Genomic DNA, 19,513 nt, shown 5'->3' on the forward strand with positions numbered 1-19,513 from the left:
CTATAAAACTGGCAGCTCAGGAGTACATCTGCTATGGTTTCTAATGCACTTGTGCCACAAGAGCAATATTGTATTTCATACGGATTTTCATAAGGATTTTTTTTTCATATAGGGCTTTCCTATATATTCTTTCCAAAACTGCTGTTTGGAGAGCATTAACCTAAACTAACGATAAAGCTCTACTAAATTTGGGGACTGTAAAGTAATGTATGCTGCTGGTTTAGAAACTAGGATTGTTTTACAAATGTATGTTTAGAAAAAGTTGTTTCTGCAAGCAAGTCTTACCTGGAAATGTTGCTTTGCATTGGCTGAAAAGCTTGAGTCACAACGAGCTCCCCATGGTTTACAGATGTTTCCCACTTTGTGAATATAAAAGCCCTTTCACTAACATTTTATAGCAATATGATTCCACATTAACTGCTTTGGTGCCATCCTATGGAGTCCTGGGATTTGTAGTTTGGTGAGGCACTAGAAAGCTGGCAAAGAATCCTGAATGCCCTTGTCTAAACTAGAAATCCCAGGATGCCATAGGATGGAACCACCACAGGATCCTTTCACATTAACTAGACAATTATAGCACTATGATTCCACTTCAATGGCTTTTGTTGCATCCCTTGCAATCCTAGGATTTGTAGTTTGGTTCGGCACTAGAGTCAGCATGGTGTAGTAATTTGAGCATTGGATTCTGGAGACCAGGATTCGAATCCTGGCTCGGCCATGAAAACCCACCGGGTGACCTTACGACAAGTCACATGCTCTCAATAGTCAAACCTTTAACTATTCCAATTTCTTTATTGTCTTGGTTGAATTTATGTAGGTCTGCTGTGATCATTATTACTACTTTCTCCTTTGTTCTGCATCATGCCTGCCTTTTGCATTTTCTTCCAGTATGCTTTCATTCTTAAACCAACACGATTGCAATGGGAAAGCAGGTTGGTATGATAAAGTCCTGAGAACCATGAAATCATGACGTTGCATGGGATCATAAGGGTCATCAAATCTAAACCCGTGCCATGCAGGAATACCCAAACTCCTAGAGAGATGGCCATCCAACCTCTATCTTCTGGTGATCCTAAGACAAATTTATTGCCATGTTTTCTGGGCAAGGTTTGTTCAGAGGGGAATTTGCCAACATTGCCTCTCTCCCAGGCTGAGAGAGTGTGACCTGCCCAAAGACATCCAATTGGTTTCCATGGATGAACAAGAATACAAACCATGGTCTCTGAGGATTGTATAGTCCAGCACTGACCCCACCTGATCACACTGACTCTCTTCTTATGTTGCGCTGAGGAAGAAAATGCATAAGATACAAAAATAAAGATGAAGGGTTTATTTTTATTTTATTTTTTTGGAAGGATGCAGACATGCAAAGTGTTTTTTTTTCCTTTTTAGAGGGGTTTTTAAGCTTCCACCATCTGTTCCGCTCATAATTATGAAGGCCAAGAGAACATATTTTACAGTTATGTCAGTCAGTGCAAAGCCATTAGTGGTGCACTGCCATGCTGTATGCATGCTCCTGCTTCTCATCCTACCCACGTATTCCAGAAAGCAACCAGTTCATACCGGATACGTTCTCCAAACCCCCATCCCCATTATGCATAATAATTTTAATAGCAAATGGAGCTGTCAGTCAGCTGGTAATACACCACCACCGCCCCATAAATCCAAGCGTGTTCTGTCAGATAACTGATATCTCATTCCCGCTTGGGAATCCTGCAAAGTCTCCAGGCAGAAATTGTAAATCCTGCCCCAGACCCATTGCAAAGCTGCTGAGAAAAACAACCCAAAATGATTTTGGGATAGGCGTGCATGCCTTATGAAGGTATTTGAAAGCATTTGGGGTGTCTTAGAGTTTAGGGACAGCAAATGAGGACACATGCTACAACCAGTACTTTGAACTGAGTGCAGAAAATAAAATCGGATAGAGGATAGTGCCTGAGGACTGGATGACAATTCTGGAGACCAGGGTTCGAAACCCCTCTTGGCCATGAAAACCAACCAGGTAACCTTGAGTGAGTCACTTTCTCTCAGCCGCAAAGGAAGGCAAACGGCAACCTTCCTTCTCACCAAATCTTCCAAGAAAATCCCACCATTAGGGTTGTCATAGGTCAGAAACAACTTGAAGGCCCACAACAATGAATAATGGTCCATGTCAGGGATGGGGAAGGTGCTATTTACCCTATTTGGTTTGCATCAGATGTGACTGTCACAGAGCATGTGTGGAAAAGGAGACAACGGCTGCGTCTGCACTGCAGAAATAATTCAGTTTGATACCGCTTGAACTGCCATGACTCAATGCTATGGAATCCCTCATTTTGTAAGGTATTTCACATTCTTTGTCAGATAGTTCTGGTGCCACAACAAAAGTTGCAAATCCCTAGATTCCATAGCATGGAGCCATGGCATTAAAAGCAGGGTCAAACTGCATTAATTTTGCTGTGCAGGTGCAGCCAGCGCTTTGCAAATTCCAGTCTTCTTGGCTTCCAGAAGAAAAGCATCAGCTGCTAGCTCAGTTAATGCATCTGTAGATGGGGCCATTAAAAGGACACTGTATTGCTCTGGAGCTGGAAGACAGAAGTTGCAAGGCAAGAGAAGAGTTGTACAGTAGTTGTCTCTTGTGGGCCTGAGCAGCATAGAAATGGAGCTCTGGGAACAAGGAAGCCTTTCTTGGTTGCCTGAGTTGGAAGGACATCTAAGAGCACCATCAGCCACGAGGGACTGAGCCAGGAGATGAGTTTGTCAACAAAAGACAGACATGTTGGCCAGGTGAGGAGACCAAGGAGATAAAGACTATGTGTAGTGGACGGGAAGCCCCTATCTTGTCCTTCTTGGACTCCTCTTTTTGCAATTACTTGGCTGGGATCTTACCAAAGTCTTTATCCCAAAGCCAGTTACCTGTGCACCCCTGAAGCTCCTTCTGCAGCTGCTTTCATTATTGCATCGTCCATTCTCCTAACCCGCCCTGCGCTTCCCATCCTGCAATTATTTAACCCGGGTTTTACCAAAGTCTTCATCCTGCAGCCACTTACCTGCGTACATCTGAAGCTCATATTGCAATTGCTTTCCTTCTCCCATTGCTTGTGTTCCTGCCCTGCCTATCCCTTCCTGGGCTCTTCATCATGCAGTTATTTAACTGGGGTATTTTGTTGTTGTTAACTGCTTTTGCATCAATCCGTTCTGGACTCCTCTGCCCCACGGATACAACATTTTAAAATATTTCTGTTCACTGGTCACTCTTGCCGTTCTCTCTGAATACAGTGGGACCTTGTTATCCACTGGGGTTTGGTTCCAGGATCCCCCATGGATAACAAAATCTGTGGATGCTCAAGTCCTATTAAATATAGCAGCAGAACAAAATGGTGTCCCTTATGGAAAATCAAGGTTTGGTTTTTGGAATCTATACTTTTAAAAAATATTTTCAAGCTGTGGATGCTTGAATCTGTGGATAAAAAAAATCCGTGGATAAGGAGGGCCAACCGTACAAAGCTGAGGTCTGACTAAATGCAACAAAAGGCACATGGGATCACATCCCCTTTTGGTTTTGCAAACACTTGTTTTCCCCATGCAAACCTATGTCACTTCCTACCCCATCAGCCTTCTGCATTTTGTCAATTCCTTTTCAATTAAAACCCATTTGTTTCTGCAGATTTCATCAGCCGTACATGTGTTTCCCCCACCCCCCTCTCTTTCTCCCTCGTTTGCCATTTTCTTCAAACGCAACTTGCTCTCGCTGTCTTGCTGTGTGATTTAATATCTGTAGCTAGCAGCGTTCGGCTTGTTAGGAAATGTAGGAATTAAATGAGTCATTGGGAGGGGAAAAGACCTGTTTTTATCCCCGATAATGAATAGGTCAACTTCTCCGCAGGTGTAATGCTGACACAGTTCTCTTGAAATCGAGGGCAGTGTGCTGACTGCCAATTGCAATGGGGACTCCTTGATCAAGACGGCATGGAAGATGAGCCCATTGTGTTACCTAGCAGTTGTGTGTGTGTATGTGTGCGGTTGCATATAAAGTATAGCAGTATGTAATAGTAACAGAGAAACAGCTTGGTTTGAGTGTTGGACTATGACTCTGGAGACCAGGGTTCGATTCCTGTCTCGGCCATGAAACCCTTTGGGTGACTTAGGGCTCGTTCCCACTTACACCTTAAACCGATTTCCAATTTGCCTTTGCTCCGTGTTGGTAATCGATTCCAAAAGGTCCGTCACTCCCACTATAAAACTGGGCCTTCATTATTCCCTTGCAATAGCTTCTTTTTTTGGTGTGATTGTCGTCCCCACTAGTTTGCGCCGCTTCAAAATGCATGTCAATCATCTGCACGTCATCAGACGTAAGCGGCAGCCAGGGCAGCCCCGCTTGGGAACTATATATATATGTATATGTATTTGTATATGTATATATATGTATATCTTGCCAAGAAAATCCCATGATAGGCTCTTGCCTTAGGGTTGCCATAAGTTGGAAATGACTTGAAGGCACACGACAACAAACAGCCAAAGAAGCTCCTTTTTGCAAAGTCTGTCTTCGCCGTAGGGTTGCCGACTTGAAGGCACACAACAACAACAACAACCCTTGAGATGTCATACTAGTTCAGAGCTAGGAAGAGTTCCTCTTTGGGACTAAAACTCCCAGAATCCCTCCCATCAACATGACCATTTGTTCTACAGTAATAATGTATGATCAATTACTGCAGTGTAGCTTCTGGAGCCATTGGGTATGTCCGCACTGCAGAAATAAAGCAGTTTGACACCACTTTAATTGGCATGGCTCCATCCTGTGGAATTGTGGGATTTGTAGTTTTGTGGGAATATTCAGCCTGGTTTGTCAGAGAGAGCTGGTACCTCACCAAACTACGCATCCCACTCTTCTTCAGGACAGAGTCATGGCACTTGGAGTGGTGTCAAAGTGCTTTATTTCTGCGGCGTGTCTGGTCTCACTGTCATATTTAATTAGGGTGTGACATGTTTTGCTAACAACACTGGGAGTTATAGTCCAAAAGAGGAACTCTTCTTACCTCTGTCATGATTTTCAAGTGAGTTCATGCTGCTGCTTTGCATTCGTGCCTGACATATTGTTCTGATTTTGGGGATCTTCCCTTTGTTTTTCCCATAGATAGATAGATCCCCTCCTTTATATATTTGTGTGTGTGTGTTTATGCGTGTGTACAATTGGCCCTCCACATTTGCTGCTTTGACTTTTGCAGATTTGATAATTCATGGATTTGATTAATATGTTCTATCTAGGAATCTCTAGTTCCTCCAGTACAACTCTGTGGTCAACATCAGCCAGAAGTCATGTTGGAAGACCTAGAGAGTCCTAGAGAGAGCACTTCTCTAGGCATTTGTAGGTCATCAAGCACAATTCTGTGGTCAGTTTCCAGGGAATATTGACCATAGAGTTGCACTGAAAGACCTAGGAGATCTGGACATGGGCTTAAACAGGTGAAATCGGATCTTATTGTATGCCTCCGTACCCAGCTCGGCCACAAAGTGTACCCGATCCAGACTCCTGGCATAATTTTTGTGGAATGGTACTCCCCGTTCTTCGAAAAGTGCACCAGAAGTCTGGATTGGATACGCAATGCCGGGCCAAGTTGGGCACGGAGGCATGCGATAAGATCCGTTTAAGCCCATTCCCGCATCGAGCGAAAAGGGGCATGTGATAATCTCCTTAGAGATTCCTAGAGAAGGGTTCTCTCGGGTAGAAAATAGTGTTTTGGTTATGTGCAATTTTCCCACGTTCACAGGGGTCTTGTGCTCCTAAACCCAGCAAATGTAGAGGGCCCACTATATGTATGTATATGTGTGTATAATATATATATAATATATAATATCTCTCTGTGTGTACATACATGCCCACACACAGACTTATGTATTTTTTTTTTCTTTCCACAAAACTGGAGGCTCATCCACAAGGGCTGACTTAAGTCCTCTTTGTAGGCTGATGTTGCCATTTTGGGTACATAAAGATCGACAGTTGTTGCTTATGCAAAGAACTTGTTAGCACAGAGAACTGACGGAGCTGTTGGCATACGATGACAGTTTCCACTTGCGGGCTGCAATAATTGCATGCAAGTTGTTGCTTTTGAACAACCAACTGCCTTGTCTCTGGGGGACCATTACTACCCAAAGCAGCTGGTACTCACCAGCCAGGGCAGCTGGTATAAGGACTCCTAGAAACATAACACTCTTATGTACGGGATCTTGTAGCACCTCTGGGATGAGCTGCATCATATGCGTCGACTCAGTCTACAAAAGCTGATGCTACAAACTTATTTCGCTTAGGTAGTCTCAAAGGTGCTACAAGATCCCTCTGCATGCTCTTTCATATGTTACAAACGCCTCTTCGTTTTTATACCAGTCCTGGCTTCCCCAAATATTCCTGGGACCTGTAGTTTGGCGAGTGAGCTATGTTAGGGACCCTTTAGTCTCATTTACAGGACTACACATGGATTTAAGGCTGCAGAAATAATGCAGTTTGACACTGCTTTAACTGCCATGATTCCATGCTATGGAATCCTTGGATTTGCAATTTGTTGCGACAGCGAAGAGAATACTGGAAAGCACATTGGCACTGCTTTAACTGCCATGGCATAGTGCTATGGGATCTGTAGCTTTTGGTGGCACCAGAGAAGGCTAAATATCTCACAAAACTACAAATCCCAAAAATAAGAAAGAGAAGAGAGGGGTCAGCACTTTTTAAGGTTCTCTCAGGACAGACTAAGCTCTTGCAACTCAGAAAAGGGGATAGTTCGTCTTTGGATAAGAATTAAGGTGTGGTACTTGCATTTATTCATGGATAGGTTGAGCCAGGTTTTGGGGATCGATTTTTAACTAAAATGTCTAGACGTATGCACAAATATATAAAGTAAATGGAGCTTTTGAGCTCTCCCAAACTTTTTCAGCCTAGTAACCTGGCTTGTGAACCACATCCCATTTACTGCCGTTGGGTGCCTTCAAGTCATTTCCGACATACGGCGAACCCTAAGGTGAACCTATCATGGGGTTTTCTTGTTAAGGGTTTTTCGGAGGAGATTTGCCATTGCCATCCTCTGAGAAAGTGTGACTTACACAAGGTCACCCAGTGGGTTTCCATGGCCAAGCTGGGATTCGAACGCTGGTCTCTAGAGTCATAGGAATTTATGAAACGGGAGGAATTTCTCTTAAATTTGAATGAAAAGAAAGTGGGGCCAAAACGCATTCACTTAAAGTCGCTAGTTTCGCGCAATTACGTGAATACACATTGCATTCGAACTGGCTCCCCATTGCCCGAAAATAGCATGCCATTGCCCGAATTTGCGTGTGGCAATCTATCATGCAATAACGTTAAACCCCATGATTGCATTCAGATTGCCATCGGATTATACTTCCAATTCCCCTTGCCTGATAAACTCCATAGTCTGGTGCTCAAACCACTATGCCATGCTGGCTTCATTGCACCCCATTTCCCCCTTCAATATCCTCCTCCGGCACCAAGACAGATTAAACTGAAGATGTATTTCTCTAGGCATAATAATTAATAACAATAATAATAATATTGCTGACATTTTATAGGAACACCGTGTGCAGATTGAGGAAGGAATGGAAGGTTTGCTCAGAATGATTGACAAGAATATTTTATCTTCTAACCCGCTGTAATATCTGGAGAGGATTCTGTTGGTGCCTCGTATTATGGCTTCTGGAGACACTGTTGGGAGAAGAAAATAATCATATTTCTAAGCTTGTTTTTCATGCGCAGAGATGATGCGCTGGAGGGGGGCGTACCTGATGTGCAATCCTCTGCAGAAAACATACTTATAAAGAAACAGGTCTTTGCAAAAAGGCTTTGCAAGGCAGTTGGTTCCTCCAAAACACCCGCCGTTTATTATCTCAGAAATTCTTGCCCATCTATAGATCCATTGTGTTTTTTTTGTGTGTGAAATGCATGTATTTAAAGCTTGCTGTTTAGTGATAAATGATTTCGGGGTGGGAGAAACCTAAGGGGAATAAATGCTCGGTTTTTGGCGATAGCAGAGCGTTTTTCTCCTGGATTTATTATTTTGGATTTGGCTTGGAGTCAGCTGCCATAATTTTAAAAGGGTGTGTGTGTGTGTGTGTTTTCAGGGGGAAAAACATTTTGTAATCCTCTTATGTTAATAGGCTGGACCCTTTTGGTGGATTTTGTGCATTTAATAGAAGTGAAAAGTTTTTGGCCGTTGGAATCTACCCATGGCATCTTATATATGTTCATTTTAACAGGCCTGGGAAGAAAGGGAGCTTACTCCTATCTCACATGGGGACCTTGGCTGCAGAATTAATGCAGTTTGAGACCGCTTTAATGGTCATGTTGTTGTTATTGTTATTATTATTAAGCTTTATTTATATTGCGCTATAAATTTACACAGGGCTGTGCATGCAGTCAATTAAAACAGCTAAAATAAACCTGCCTGTGGCATACATTCTACGGAAACAATTAAATATAATATGGATTAATCAAATATGGCAGACAACAAATTAAAGTAACATTAGCGATAACAATCTCCTTGGCTGCATTAGCACTGCAGAAATAACCCAGTTCAAGACCGCTTTAACTTCTAGGGCTCAATGCTATGGGATTTCTGGTTTGACCTCTCTAGGGGAAGGAGTTCCAGAGTCTAGGGACCAGCACCAAAAAGGTCTTCAGATGCATCCCCAACAAATTGTTAAAACTAATGGTTGGATTTGCAAACAAAAAAAATCTGAAATTAGATAGATAGATAGATAGATAGATAGATAGATAGATAGATAGACAGACAGACAGACAGACAGACTGACTGACTAGTGGTTTGAGTGTGAGTGTTGGCTTAGTGGTTTGAGTGTTGGGCTACAGTTCGATTCCCAGCTCAACCATAAAACCCAGTGGGTGACCTCAGGCAAGTCACACTCTCTCAGCCTCAGAGGATGGCAATGGCAAACCACCTCTGAACAAATCTTGCCATGAAAACCCCAGGATAGGTTGGCCTTAGGGTCGCCGTAAGTTGGAAACAACTCGAAGGTGCACAGCTCCAGCCTGGTGTTCACAGTCTGCAATATTTTAGCCACTTGTCTCTGTCTGTCTTTGGACGAAATGCTGTCCAAAGCTTCCGCCAAAAACACGCAACCCTCCCTGCAAGATTATGCCGATAAGGCGCCCAGAGTCTGGGAATCTGTCCCATTTCTTCCTCATTTGTATGCTTTCTGAGTCAATCTGCTCCAATCTCCCCGAGCAATATTTTATCCCAATAACAAGGTCACTTTCTTCATGGAGTCAGCTGAAAAAATAAAAATAATAAAACGTCCCCGACTTTCTTTGGAGATCAAACAAGCGCAAACCACCTCAAAAATTAATTTCCTGTTAAGTAGCCCGCGGGGAGCTCTATATCTCCGTTATCATTTCCCCCAAAAAAGTTTGCCGTCATAAAAGCGTCTCGGTAAAGCATCTTTCCCTGCATCCGTTCTTGCCCAAGGAAGCCTTTGTTCCTCCTGGGAAAATAAATATGGCTGCATCTGCACTGCAGAATTAATGCAGTTTGACGCCGGTTTAACTTGCCCTGGCTCAATGCTAAGGAATTCTAGGATTTGTAGTTTCATAAGATATTAAGGTGCTATCTAAATAGAAAGCAACGTGGGTCGCCATAAGTTGGAAATGACTTGAAGGCACACAACATGAAAGACATTTAGCCAAGAGCTAAATGGAGGATGGAGCCATGGCAGTTAATGAATTCTGCAATATGGAAGCAACGCCAGCCTTCTGCTTGCAAAATCTATGGATGCTTAAGTCCCATTATATACACTGCCCTAGTAAAATGGGTTTCCTTATGGCAAAAATTAGGGTTTGTTTTTGGGTTTTTAAAGAAAATATTCGCAAGCCGTGGATGGTTGAATTTAGGGATGCAGAATCTGTGCATGCGAAAGGCCCGACTGTAAAGCACTAGATTTCTCTTATCATGCTCAGCCTTTAAAGTCCAGTTGTTGATTTTAAGAGCCTCCCTGTGCTAAATAAAGGAGGAATTAATTTACATGTGTAAATTTTACAAGGGCTGTCATCTTGGAGAAGATTAAGGAGCTAGGTAGCTTTGGAAAGCCGCCTTATCTAGCAGAGCAGCTAGCTGTCCAATTAGTATTCTCCACTAGGGAGAGACAGTTTCTTCCCCCTTTTTAAAATCACATTTACAATGCTAAATCGATATCGCCTCAAATGGCACCTTTAACGGCTCGATTTAATTTGAACACTCAGTACCAATCTCATCCGTGGCGCGACGGACAAAGAGGTGGCTTCCAGAGCAGTGACATTTTGAAACTTCCATTTAATGAGCTATGTTTTTCCCAAGCTTGTAATGTTGATGTTCCCCTCTGGCCATAATTGTTGTTGCATTTTAGGAGTCTTCACTTCTTGCTTCGTAGCACATCAATGTGCTGTGTATTGTGCACAGAATTTGTGCATAGACCAGTTCAATGCACACAAATTGTACATAAGTCAGTTTCATGTGCACAAATTGTGCATAGGCCAGTTCAATGCACACAAATTGTGTATAGGCTAGTTCCATGTGCACAAATTGTGTATAGGCCAGTTTCATACACACAGATTGTGCATAGGCCAGTTCCATGTGCACAAATTGTGCACAGGCCAGGGGACTAGAGAGACTTCAGACATCCACCCTCAGTATATCAGCTTAGGGTGTATCTACACTGTAGAGATACTGCAGTTTGACATCACTTTAAGTGCTGTAGCTCCATCCTATGGAACCCTGGGATTTGTAGTTTTACAAGGACTTTTGCTTTCTCCGCCAAAGTGCTGGTGACTCACAAAATTAGAAATCCCAAAAATCTGTGGGGTGGAACTGTGGTAGTTAAAATGTCAAACTACATTATTATTTATATTGTAAATGCACCCTTTGACTAATAGATTTATTTTATCATGAGCATTGGTGGATTACAATTCACTTCACTGTGGATCTTTAACCACAAATGTCCATGCAAGAAGAAATCATAAAGGTGCCAGAAGACTCCTAGAACAGACGAGTGCAACAAAAAGTATCTAAAAAGTAGCAATTACTGTATATGAAAAACCCAATTTCTCAGGCAGATATATTAGGGAGCGGGGCTCCTTCAAATAGTTTTAAAATATTTGAATATTTAAAATGGTTATGTTTTCCATCTCCTTTGCAGTTCTTGCATAGCAATGATTGTCGTATAAGTCACCAGCCATGGCAAGCAGGAAATGTCCAACCACTGCAGCAGGGCTGCTGGATCACCAGGCGAGAGCTTGTCCTGCTTCATCTCATGGAAGGGAACCTGAAAGCGAGGAAAGTAACTTGTCAGTGGAAGACTATGCAGAGAAGGAGCCGGACGAGATGCCCGTGAGACCGGAAAGTCCTACTCCAGCGGAACATGAGCAAAATGATAACAGCGGGGACGGCGACTCGAGTTCCGATTACGTCAACAATACCTCCGAAGAGGAGGAGGATTACGACGAAGGTCTCCCGGAGGAAGAGGAAGGGATAACCTACTACATCCGCTACTGCCCTGAGGATGACAGTTACCTGGAAGGAATGGACTGCAATGGGGAGGAGTACATCCCCCAGGAACAGCATCAAGTGGAGACGGATGAGTGTCAAGAGGCGGTCGAGGAAGGGGAATGGGCAGAAACGAAAATTGGACAGCACCAGATTGGACACGAAGTGACAGAAGCCGCTGGCTACCATGATGGCTGTGTCCAGATTTTGGAAGGAGAAGTCGCGTGTCTGGAGATCCAAGACCAAGAGGAACATGTCCCATATTGCAATCCTGGTGAAGAAGGCTATCAGGGCTATTACTCACCCGAAGCCAATGGGAATTCCCATGGGATGTCTCCTTACCACTCTGGGAAAGAGGTTGAGCTGGAAGACCAAGAGGAAGACATCGACCAGATTGTAGCTGAGATTAAAATGAGCATGAGCATGAGCAGCATCAACAGCGCCTCAGAAATGAGCCCGGAGCATTCTGGGACTGAAAATGTACCCAATGACTATGCAGAGACTTGTCACAAGGGAGACTCTGGGCATGGCGCCAACCGGCACCTGGGGAGGCCAAAGTCGTTGAACATCCCTCCTGCGTCGAAGCAAGTTGGAGAGGTACCAAGGGGCTTCAAAACCAAGTCACGAACCCCGGAGGAAAGACAGACATGGTCTCAAGAACAGGTAAGAGGTTGATGCTCCTCTTCTATTGAGACGTACAGAAGATCTTGTCAAACAGGGTGGAAATTACATGTGGAAAGGCTATCAGATCACCAGAGCCCTGGTGGCGCAGTGGTTAAATGCCTGTACTGCAGCCATTCACTCAAAACCACAAGATTGCGAGTTCAAGACCAGCAAAGGGCCCAAGCTCGACTCAGGCTTGCATCCTTCCAAGGTCGCTAAAATGAGTACCCAGACTGTTGGGGGCAAATTAGCTTACTTGCTAATTAGCTTACTTGCTGTTCACCGCTATGATCTTTGGAATAGTGGTATATAAATAAAACAAATTATTATTATTATCATTAAGTCCCCATCCATGGGGGGGGGATGTCCACAAAATGGAGAATTGTGGTCCAAGGAACTTTGAGCACAGGGACATGGTTCTCCATTTTAAGACTATCCCATCTAGGGTCTCCACAACTGCCACTCTTGTGGGTCTGTCTCTTTTTCCACCTTCTCCTCTTAGGTTGGTAGGTCCTCATTCCAGAAGATACTGGGATCAAGGTAACAGAATGCCTAATTTTGTCTGCTTTTCTGTTGTTGTTCAATTTACCTTAAATTGTATTGGAAGAACTTTCTGTAAAATAGACAGACTTGATTGTCCAAAGTGACTTCTAAGCATGTATGCATCCTTCGAGTGTTTGGATTGTCTTTCATTGGAGTCCTCAGAAAGTGATGGAGTCGCCAACCTAAACAGAGGTTGGAGGACTGTCTCTCAGAAGTCCTTTAGCAGTCTATTCATTTTGTACTGAAGGCTGAGTATCCCTTGTTTGGGAGTCCAAAATAGTCCAAACTCTGAAATTGTTCAAATGGGTGGTTGAGATAGTGACCCCCTTTGTTTTCTGATGATTCAATATAACAAATTTTGTTTCATGAACAAAATTATGGAAAATATTGTGTAACATTATCTTCAGGCTATGTGTATAAGGTGTATATGAAACATAAATGAATTTCATGTTTAGATGTAGGTCCCATCTCTGAGGTATCTCATTATGCATATGCAAATATTCCAAAACCTGGAGCGGGATCCAAAATCTAAAACACTTCTGATCCCAGCATTTTGAATAAGGAAGACCCAAGCTGTATATTTCAGCCCTTTCAGTCCTTCCCAGCTCTTTGAATCTATGATTCTAAAGCTGACACATCTAGTGGCCCTGGATGGCTAAAGAAAAGAACATTAAAATGGCCCGCACTCATGAGAAAGTTTCAAATCTTAAGACTGATGCTGTGTCTGCAGTGCAAAAATATTGCAGTTTGACCACTGCTTTAATTGCTATGACTGAATGCTCCGAAATCCTGGGATTCGCAGTTTGCTGGGGCACCTGAGCTCTCCGACAGAGAAGGCTAAATACCTTACAGAACTACCAATCCCAGAATTTTGTAGCATGACAGTTAAAGCTGTGCCAAATGGCATTATTTCTGCAATGCAGTTCAGACCTAAGATTGCCAGGCTTCCTGCAAACTTATATATGTCTACCCAGAAGCAAACCCTGTTCGGTCCGTGTTGAGTCCAGAATTGTAGGCCAGCTGGGCTTAACTGATGCATACAAAATCGATGCACTAAAATTCTCATTTTCTTTGTCCATGGGAAAGCATGCTGATTTCTTTTCTTCTCTTTTCCTTTTTTAAAAAAGAAATGCTTTGATTGCATTTTGATGGCTTTTATTTCCGTTTGATGCTCTGCCCAGCAGTGGCAGAAAAAAATCTCCGCTTTGCACCTAGCAATGACTCATGATGAATTCCTGGGAAGCATGAGAACTTAACAGAAAAGGGAAAATACAGCAGAACTGGGAGGAAGGATGCAGATGATGATGCTTTTGCTCCTGCTAATTCTGTCACCTTGAGAATGGGGTGGAGCAATCCAGAACCCCAGCCAAGGCATCTGCTGTTGGGCTCTTTGAAAATAAAGCAATTTGGGTTTCCTTTCTGATCTATAAGAACCCTACTGGATCTGACCAAAGGCCCATCTTGTCCAGCTTGTTGTTAACTGCCCTTGAGTCAGCCCTAACTCAACCCTGTAGATGAGATATCTCCAAGACCTCTGTCCTCCATGGCTCTGCTCAGGTCTTGTAAATGCAGACCTGTGACCTCCCTGATGAGTTTCACCATCTATATGTGGTCTTCTTCTCCTTTTAGTGCCCTCTGCCTTTCCTAGCATAATTGTTTTTTCAAGTGATCCGTGCCTTATCATGATGCGGCCAAAGTACGACAGCCTCAATTTCATCATCTTGGGGCCTGAATAGACAAGTCAAAATAAAGCTGCTTTGGGTCACTTTGGAGATATGCTGTTTAAATGCTGCATGCATCCTAAGAGGCCAGAAGCCGTGCCAAAGCCACATTCCAGCCCTAAGGACTAGAGCGCAGCTTTGACGCAGCTTCAGGCCTCTTAAGATGCGTGTGTCATTTAAACAGCGTACCTCCAAAGTGACCTGAAGCAGCTTAATTTTGGCCTGTCTGTTTGGGCCCTTGGACAGTGAAGAAAGTGATTAAGAAGAAAATCCATTTATTTGAGATGTGGTGCTAGAGCATACCATGGATAACCAAAAAGACAAACAAATGAGTCCTTGAGCAGATTAAACCTGAACTCTCCTTGGGAGCCAAGATGATCAAATTGAGGTTGCCATACTTTGGCCACATCGTGAGAAGGCAGGACTCCCTAGAAAAGGCAATAATGCTTGGAAAGCCTGAGGGTAGTAGAAAGAGAGGAAGACCACACACCAGATGGTTGGAAGACATGGACTTGAATCTACAAGACCTGAGCAGAACAATGGGGCTTGGAAATATCTCATCCACAAAGTCAACATGAGTTGGGGGTCAACTCAAAGACAGTTAACAACAACAGCAACAACAACAACTATGACGGTCCCCATGGTCTTCCAAGTCATTAAACAAGAACATCCAAGCACCCCTGCCAGTTCAGAGTGATTGTCTCCCTGGTCCCCAGTCCTGCTCTTTCAATAGCCAACCAGATGTTTTGGGAGCTTTCCAAACAGAGCATGAAGAAGGAAAGAATAATTCAGTGCAGTTGCTTCCCAGCATTTGGCCTATGCTGGCATATTGCTCCTGAAGACGGCAGCTTCGTTTTGGCCTCATGGCCAGCAGCTGCCGATTAAACCCATAAATGCTAAATTATTGCCGTTCAGGGAAACAAATCCATTTGTTGATTGTGTCTCAAACAGCCTCTCTAAAATCAATCTGATGTTAGTCTAACCAGAGGCAGCTGATGACTCTAGGGTCTCTCTCATCTATCTGTCTGTGATTTTTCTCTGGCTTTCAATACAAATTTTAAAGGAACCATCCAAAATTGGAGATAGATTCACTGCTCCACTGGCCACCACCGATGATAAACCAATTTGTGTGTGTCTCTCTCTCCCTGTTTATCCTTTGGACGTGTTCCTTGTACCACCAAATGAATAATAATCAGACCCGACGCAGTCTTTAAAGAGCAGAAGAAGCCATAGCGCTGTCTCTTCACATCTCAGACCCAAACAACATGCTGTCACTCCTCCTTGCAAATCATCCCTTCCTTCGCCTGCAGCCATCCGGCTTTTGCGTGAAGCCTTTCGGATTAAATCCTGACTGTTTTTGAAATAATTTGCATGCCATTTGGCAGCATTGCAACCTTCTGTGTCAAAGGTTCCCTTGCATGTGTGCATTGCATAGGGACGGCACATGTCGGCACATGTTCATGACCTGAACGGTGAAGGCTTTTTGGTGTTCTCCCAGCCATAAATGCTGTTTATAGGTCTTATTGGAGGACAGAAAAGGGGGATGAAAATGGCTTTCTCCTTTGGTGGTGGGGACCTACCTAGGAACAATGTTGCTTTCAAATAATTTACTGTATATACTCATACATAAGTCTGGAAATTTAGGTTTAAAAAGTGACCCAAAAAACCTGAGTCAATTTATCCATGGGTCAATGTAAGTACTGTACTTTAACTCTTATTTTTTTAAAAAAGGAACCATCTCTTGGTGAAAAGCAAGAGTATAATCTATTTCAATCCAGCCTTTAATATGAGCACAAACAGTTATGCCTGCTTGAATTTTGGTCTTTGACTTTGTTTTCCTTTGCTTCATTCTTCACATCCTTTGATACATGCCCCTAAGTTTTAACTTTGACTTATCCATAGGCCATATCAAAATCCATCATTTTGGCCACAAAATCTGTTCTCGACTTATACATGAGGTCGACTTATAGTCGAGTGTATACAGTAATTAATTAAGGTGAGATATTAATTAATTATCCCACTTTTATGCCCAGCAGGATGGTAGCCGACAATGGAGGCAAGCAGAACGTTGTCCGTGATCTTCTGGTAGATAACTGTTTGATTTTCATAGAATTATTGAATCTTAGAATTGGAAGGGGTTCCCAGAGGCCATCAAACCTAACCTCCACCTCAATGCAGAGACTCCAGCTAGAGCATTTCTAGCAATGGGTAGCGTCCATCCTCTTTCTGAAGCTATTTGAAGAGCCTTTGTTGCTATTGTTGTGTGCCTCCAAGTCATTTCAAACTTATGGCAAGCCTAAGGCAAAGCTATCATAAGGTTTTCTTGGCAAGATTTGTTTCAGGGAGGTTTGCCATTGCCTTCTCCTGAGGCTGAGAGCATGCGACTTGGCCAAGGTTGCCCAGTGGGTTTGATGGCCAAGCTGGGAATCAAACCCTGCTCTCCAGAGTCCCCGTGATAGGTTTGCCTTGGAGTCTCCACAAGTCAGAAAATATTGGAAGGCAAACAACTACAAAATTCCCACTGGCCAAGGTCTCTCTTCATCAGTCTCCCAATGTTTTAAAAAAGCCATTTTTTAACCATTTTCCAATTATTTCTGAATATTCTTCCCCATAGTGTCTACAGAGCGAATCAAAGAGTAAGCCTGTGATCTCAGTTTAGTGCAAATGCAAGACCGATTCTTTTCTTCTTGCAAACCAAAGGTTCTTCTTCCCACAGGGAAGAGCAGTAAAGAATAAGAAAAATCACGATCAAGAAGCAGTGATAAACCATGCTGTTATTGATTGCCTTCCCTCCTAAGTTATTGATCAGTACGGTGTCCCTCTTTCCTTCTTCTTTGCAGGTGTGTAATGGGTTGGAACAGCCCAGGAAACAGCAGCGTTCGGATCTCAACGGACCCATCGACAACAACAATATGCCAGAGGCAAGTATTGGAACATAAAATGGGCTCTGTTTTTTTTTGCCCCCTCTCAACCTCTCCCCATTTTGTTTTTGCATGCGACCACTAGGCTTCATTCCCAAAGCAGGTAGCGTCCATGTTGGTGGGGCAGGGAGACCATTCTGGTTTTCAATCCAAACTTTGAAGGAGACATCCAATGTGGAGAGGCTGTTTGGGTATCCGGTTCAACAACCTGGATCATTCATTTTAAAGTTTGGATTAACACCTGAATGTTTTGGACTTCAGCTCCCAGGATTCCTGGCTGTTGGCCAAGCTTGCTGGGGATTCTGGGAGTTGATGTTCAAAACACCTGGAGGACCAAAGTTTGGGAATCACTGAGCTAGAGGGAGTCCAGAGAATTGCTTTGTTTGGGAAGGGCATTTTGAGAAAGAGGTGATGGGTGGCAGGGAGGTCTCCAGTCTCCATCACTGGGCTTCTAACAAGCTCTTCCATCTCCGTTGGCTACTAGAGAGCTGGATTTGGCTCTGAAGTTGCCCATTCCTTCACCTCAAGCAAAAGAAAGAGAGAGAAAGCTTCCTCCATCTAAATACATATGGCACCAGTCGGCCCTCCACGTTTGCAGCTTTGATTCTTCATAGATTTGATCAACATGTTCTCCCTAGGAATCTCTAGGTCCTCCAATGCAAGTGTATGGCCAACCTCTTGCAGACGTTGATCACAGAGTCATGCTGGATGTCCTAGATATTTCTAGAGAGAACACATCTCTAGGCATTTTTAGGTCCTCCAGTACAATTCTTTGGTCAGCTTGTGGCAGATGTTGACCATGGAGTTGCACTGGCAGGCCTAGAGATTCCTAGAGAAGTGTTCCCTCTTATTTAGGTCCTCCAGTTCAACTTCTGGGGAACGTTGACCAAAAAACCATGCTGGAGCAACTAAACATGCCCAAAGATGTATTCTCTCTAGGAATCTCTAGATCCTCCAGCATGACTTTATGGTCAACCACACGAGGTTGACCATAGCTGTGTTGGAGGATCTAGAGCAGTGGCTCTAAACCTTCCTAATGCCTTGGCCCTTTAATACAGTTCCTCATGTTGTGGTGACCCCCAACCATAAAATTGTTTATATAACACATATAAAAATATGTGTTTTCCGATGGTCTTAGGCGACCCCGTGAAAGGGTCATTCAATCCCCAAAGGGGTCGCTACTGACAGATTGAGAATCGCTGATCTAGAGATTGCCAGAAAGAACATATTAATCAAATCTACCAGTAACCAAAGCTGCAAATGTTGTTTTTAATTTGGGATTTTCCCACTTTCACATGGGTCCTGTGCCCCTAACCCCAGTGAATGTGGAGAGCCTACTGTATTATGCATCAACTCAATGATGTTTTCCAAGGCCATATTAACTTGATGGATTAGGCACCGTTCCATTGAATCTAGTTTAAATCAGCTCTTAACAAAGTGTAAATGGCCGGGGGGTATCTCCAGTCCCTCTTAAAGACAGTTCCTTCTGAATCAGCAGAATAAATATTCTCTTATTGATAAGGCGGGTTATTTCTGGCAGCATAAATTAAATCTTCCTCTGTCTTTCCCTTTGTCTTTATACTCAATTAGTAGAATTTTAATCAGGCAAAAAGCGTTTTTGCCGTCCACTTAGGCAATGCCATCAATCCTCTGGCGCTCTCAGCACAAGAGAATGGAAACATTTAGATGCCGAACATACATATCAGTGTCGGACAATTTTTTATTCCTTTGTGTCCAGGCTGGCAGAAAAATAAGTGCCAATCTGATGGCGCAAAGCTTTTTAAAACCAGAGAGAACTAATCTTCTGAATATGCAAAGTTATTTATTTTAAAATTTGGAGTGAGATTTCTCATCTGATAATTGCAAACAGAACAACATTTCTTTCTTTTTTAAAAATAATATATTTCAATTTTATTATACTAAAATACATAATATTAAAAAAAGACAATAAGACAATGAACGTAAACACATAGAGACAATACAAATTTGAAACTGTCAATGCAAACTAACAGTACAATGGTAATATAGATAAAACACTAACTATGACTAAACATCAAATACTTCCTGACTTTTTGAATGCTCCTAATATCTTCGCCCCTAATACATATACAATCTGTATATGTATAATACCTTATCCTATACCCAACAAATC

At 43.0% G+C, this 19,513-nt stretch overlaps 1 protein-coding gene across 4 annotated transcripts in view; it reads left to right on the plus strand.

Annotated features, from left to right (window-relative positions):
- APBA2 (amyloid beta precursor protein binding family A member 2) overlaps positions 1–19,513 on the plus strand; it is a 79,284-nt gene that overhangs the window by 27,184 nt on the left and 32,587 nt on the right. For 3 of the 4 annotated variants that reach the window (XM_089538374.1, XM_089538376.1, XM_089538375.1), the window contains exons 2-3: positions 11,167–12,176; positions 17,281–17,361. In XM_089538374.1, coding sequence (XP_089394500.1) covers positions 11,205–12,176; positions 17,281–17,361 — 1,053 coding nt within the window. In that variant the 5' untranslated portion in view covers positions 11,167–11,204. Of the gene's footprint in view, positions 1–11,166; positions 12,177–16,476; positions 16,526–17,280; positions 17,362–19,513 lie in introns of those variants that run through there. The other variant, XM_089538377.1, reaches the window with a different exon arrangement.

This window comes from Sceloporus occidentalis, unplaced genomic scaffold, assembly GCF_023333645.1.
Source record: "Sceloporus occidentalis isolate IW3139 unplaced genomic scaffold, rSceOcc1.0.p SCAF_9, whole genome shotgun sequence".
Classification (NCBI taxonomy): domain Eukaryota; kingdom Metazoa; phylum Chordata; class Lepidosauria; order Squamata; family Phrynosomatidae; genus Sceloporus; species Sceloporus occidentalis.